This window comes from Crotalus tigris, unplaced genomic scaffold (assembly GCF_016545835.1).
Source record: "Crotalus tigris isolate CLP2741 ecotype Arizona unplaced genomic scaffold, ASM1654583v1 scf7180000018923.2277400, whole genome shotgun sequence".
NCBI lineage: Eukaryota > Metazoa > Chordata > Lepidosauria > Squamata > Viperidae > Crotalus > Crotalus tigris.
The window spans coordinates 930,626-935,076 of NW_024097276.1; the positions used below are offsets into that span (position 1 = coordinate 930,626).

General features: G+C 44.3%; 1 protein-coding gene across 1 annotated transcript; it reads right to left on the minus strand.

Moving 5' to 3' along the window:
* Window positions 1–2,641: 2,641 nt before the first annotated feature.
* Window positions 2,642–4,031, minus strand: CHST2 (carbohydrate sulfotransferase 2). Its single transcript, XM_039357444.1, has one exon. It carries the CDS (start codon window positions 3,997–3,999, stop codon window positions 2,677–2,679), a length of 1,323 nt encoding a protein of 440 aa, XP_039213378.1. The 5' UTR covers window positions 4,000–4,031; the 3' UTR covers window positions 2,642–2,676.
* Between the last annotated feature and the right edge of the window lie 420 nt (window positions 4,032–4,451).

The following is a 4,451-nucleotide window of genomic DNA, read 5'->3' on the forward strand; positions in this document are numbered from 1 at the left end:
CTGGAGACTTAAATAGCATTTGCTTCTTAGCAGCAACTACTTTGTTATGAACACATTAGCATTATACTCCAATAACATTGTTTCTTTTGCTTAAGGTTCTAGAACAGGGGTCAGCAACCATAAATACTCAGAGCCTCTTGGACCCATTTTCCACAGAAAACACTGGGAGCTGCAAAACTTGCGCATGCATGCGCACGTGCCAAAGGGAAGGGTTGATTGAAGAGTTTAAAAAGAAATAGAGAATGCTGTGCATGAGTCCCTTTCTCTCTCCCTCTCCCTTTTTCTCTCTCCCTTTCTCTCTCTTTTCTGCCCTCCTTCTCCTTTTCTCCCTTTCTTCCTTTCTTTCCTCTCTCCCTTCTCTCCTTCTCTTTCTCTCCTCTCCTTTTTTCTCTCCCTCTTTTTCTCTTTCTCTCCCTTTCCTCTCTCCCTTCTTTTTCTCCGTCTGTCTGTCCTTCTTTCCCTCTCCCTTTCTCTCTCCGTCTCTTTTCTCTCCCTTTTTCTCCCTCTCCTTTTCTCTCTCCCTCTCCCTCTTTCTCCCTTTCTTTCCCTTTTTCTCTCCCTTTTTCTCTCTCCTCTGTCTCTCTCTTTCTCTCCCCCCCCTCTCTCTCTTCTCTCCTCTCTCTCAATTTTCAGCTCACCTGGCAAGCTGTCTTCACACTGTTCTCCAACAAGCTAACACACATTCTTATTGGGCTGGCTCTCTCTCTTGCTGCTTCCTGCTTCCTGCAAAGACCCAGCCAAGGCAGGAGCCCCACCTAATAAGTTTGTCAGCTTGTCGGAGAATAGCGAGAGGCCACTCTCTTTTTTACATACATACAGAGAGAGAGAAGCAAAGCGCAAGTGCCTCTCTCTCTCCCCCCCCTCTCTCTCTCTATCCCTCTCTCCCTCTCTCTCTCTCTCTCTCCAAATGCAGAGGAGGCTGGGAGCTGCAGGAGAACACTCAAAGAGCCACATGTGGCTCCGGAGCCACGGGTTGCCAACCCGTGTTCTAGAACTATGTTTTCCAAACCTGGCAACTCAAAGATCTGTAGAGTTCAACTCCCAGAATACCTGTTCTAGAATAATGAACATCACAGCATTCAGATACATTGCTCATCATTCCAATGCATTGTTTGTTTTTTTACGTATTTTCTTACAAAATTTGCTGTGTGATTCTAAAGCAGTTTCTATAGGCCACAAGCAATGCCTTTAAAAAAAACTGTTAATTCATTCTCTCCTAGATTTAGAAAGAAAACCAGCAAGATCCATTTAAAGTCCAGAACTGCAGCCAGAACAAATTATTTTGTTTAAAAAGAAATATAGCTTGGGTGAATAGTGACATAGCACCTTAATCTTGGCTTAAACACACACACACACACACACACACACACAGAGAGAGAGAGAGAGAGAGAGAGAGAGTGTTTCCCAAGCCTAGGATTCTACAGTAAACAATAAAACATTAAATAATTTATCAAATATCATGAGAATGCCATATGCTAAAAGTGCAATGATAAAGCATAGTTCTAAAATCTTTCCGAAGACTAAGGTTTTTTTTAATCACAAGGAAGGAAACATTGTTTCATTGCACTGTGTTGGTATTATTATTCTGGCTTAATGCATGACACTGTGCTTCCTTTTTATATTTCTCTAAAAATTCTTTGTCAGAGATAAATGTATCGCTGTTTCCATTTATTTATATTCATAATATATTTTAAATATATATAATTGCATAGTTTGTGCAGTAGCTCTCAAACTTAAAAACAAAATCAGCTGATTAAACCAAAACTGCCTTATGTTATCCTTTTGAGAATGATCACTATTACTTAGGTAAATAGCACTGTTAAGTAACACATACACCATACTATTTCCTCTTGACTTCCCAATTTACAGATGTAAAGTTTTAACAATTCAGTAAAGGTTAACAATTCAGGAATCTGATGAAAAGTTTATGCCACAATAAACTGTTTGTTCTCTAAAGTGCAATTTAATTTACAATCGTTTTTGTTGCAATGTGGCATAAGGACATGTAAAATTGTTTTAAGTAATGTTTTTCAACCTAGACCTTTTTGAATGGGAAACTATTTCTATCGATAGATATTTTGGCATCCTGTTTATCAATTTTTTTATCTTTTTTATACAGACAGTAAAAACAAGAATCCATTTATCTGCTTTTTAAGAAAGTAAAAAACAGGTTTTTTCTGACAATCAGCAAACTCTCTAAAGGACTTTCATCATAAGCATCATCAATATATGCATATATACATATACAATCAAGTCACTGTAAAATGAGCAACTTTTATTGAGTTCTTCATTACATTTAAACATTTATACAAAAAGATCAGTTCTCTGAATCTTGTTTTACTGATTAGTCCCTTACCTCAGATGCCACCCAACACTCACCACAAATGTGCAAAGCTCTCATGATTACTATCACAACAACTATATAAAGATTCTGGTATGTACTGAATCATGTGTTTGAAAGTCTGGAGGGCAAAAATAAAGTCTTACAAATATTATATCAGCACAGCAATGCAAAAATGTGAATATGTGTAATTCTCAGTAGTCTCTGGAGAAGTAAAATGAACAATATATCTTTTAAGACAAAGCTGTATTTTGCATTCTCCCTCTCGTTGTAAGTGAAAGGTTGTAGATGGCTCTCTCTCTATGTCCTTATGTGTCGAAAGGCACACATCCTTTTCACAATCTTGGCTTCCTAAGCAATGTTTTGCTAAGGTCCTTTACTTCTTCTGGGCTACTGGCTTTCTCATAGCCTAGGATAGACATAGGCTGGTGGCAAAACTCTTCCACTTGCTTAATCTGATGAAAGCTCAGTGCGGTCCTCCAGGCATTAACTGCCTGGCTAGCATTCCTGGCAGAGACCACAAAAGGTTTGGAAGAATATCCAGGTCCACTTGTCATATTGAGAGCAAACCTTTCCATCTCTGGGCTCACCACTAAATTGACAAACCCGTAGATCTGTCGCAAAGTCTTGATGGGGTCCACAACCAGGTCCTCATACCGGACAGCCATATAATTCCCCTTCAGCCAATCGGGTGGGTGCAAAGCCATTTGCAAAGTCTTTGTCATGCTGCTGCAGATGACCTCCATAGCTCCTAAGGCATGGTAGTCTGAACCACCTCCCCCTTCCTTCTTGTTCAGCTTGTGGCCTGCTTCCAGGAATGGTATTCGATGGATTCGAGGGTCCCTGCTTCTCACCACCTGTAAGCTCTCGCGGATGAGCCCATGGCGGGATTTGATCCTGGAACTAGCCACAGCCCGAGGGTCCCTGACCAGGTGGATAACTTTGAGACCCAGGAAAGGGTCTTGGATGAGTGGTGCTAAAACTGCAATGTCAAAGATCCGCACGCCTTTGATGACTAAAGTGTGGTACCTGAGGCATTCATCCTGCAAAAGACTGAGCTGTTGCGGTGGGCACTTCTTACACAGCTTGTCATCCACCATGCCCACAGTTTGCTTGTGGTAAGCTGGGCAGAGAGGTGAGGAGCAGATTACCTTGTTGGTGGATGCACCAAAGATGCCCAAGGTGGTGAGATTTTTTCCTGCCCCTGCAGTGCTGTAGAGCTGGAAGACAGAGAGATCACAGCGGTAGAGGGAACTCAACATATCCCGAGCTGCACCTTGAAGGGAAACAGCATCTCCTGGGTACAACTTCTGCCACACGTGCCATACAGGCTCATAAAGGAAGAAGACCTCTGGATTCTGGTTGAAGAGCTCCCCAAAGAAGGAGGAACCTGAACGCCAAGTGGTGAAAACATAGATGAGCTGCCGCTTGCGGGCCATGGGCACAGGAGGCCCATAGAGAGCCCGTGTGTCTGACCTGGACTGAGAGGCATAATAAGGCAGCTGCTGCAGATAGGATACGCGCCGGGGAGGTGAGGGGTCACTACACTGCTGTGGCCCCTTGTGCCACTTGTAGTCCAGCAAGTTGAGCATCGTAAGCAGCAGCAGCAGCACATAGCCCAAGCAGAGCACCAGAGTCTTTCTACGGAACACTTTCATGTTGCTAAGCTGGAGACAGGACTGGAAACCAGTCCTGCCAACTGAGGCATATCACAGGCAAAGGCTTCCAACAGCGAATCGGTAGACATGAGTCCGGATGTCCCAGCACTTCCCACCCAGCAAGGAGGGCATCCCGCCGTCTTCCCTGGAGGCCCGCCTTCCTCTTGCCACTCACTCGCCTACACGTCGCCGCTCAGGAGAACTTCCCGTCCTTCCTACCTCTCGTCGCTTTCCGAGGTTTCCCTAGAAAAGCTTAGATCCAGCGGAAGCCGCCGAAGGGAACTCCCCTGCACCCAGTTAATACATCATCATCATCCCAGGAGACGACTCGGCCGTTCCTTCTCCGTCCTTCCACGAAGCCGGAGAGTTTCCGCTCAGCAGCCAAGCGGCCGGCGAGGTCCTGACGCAGAGTCGAGGGAGGGAGCAAACTTTCAGAGGTCGCGGAGCCCCCG

Coding starts and splice junctions, on each gene's coding strand:
- CHST2 (XM_039357444.1), bottom strand. CDS start 3,999: ATGAAAGTGTTCCGTAGAAAGACTCTGGTGCTCTGCTTGGGCTATGTG.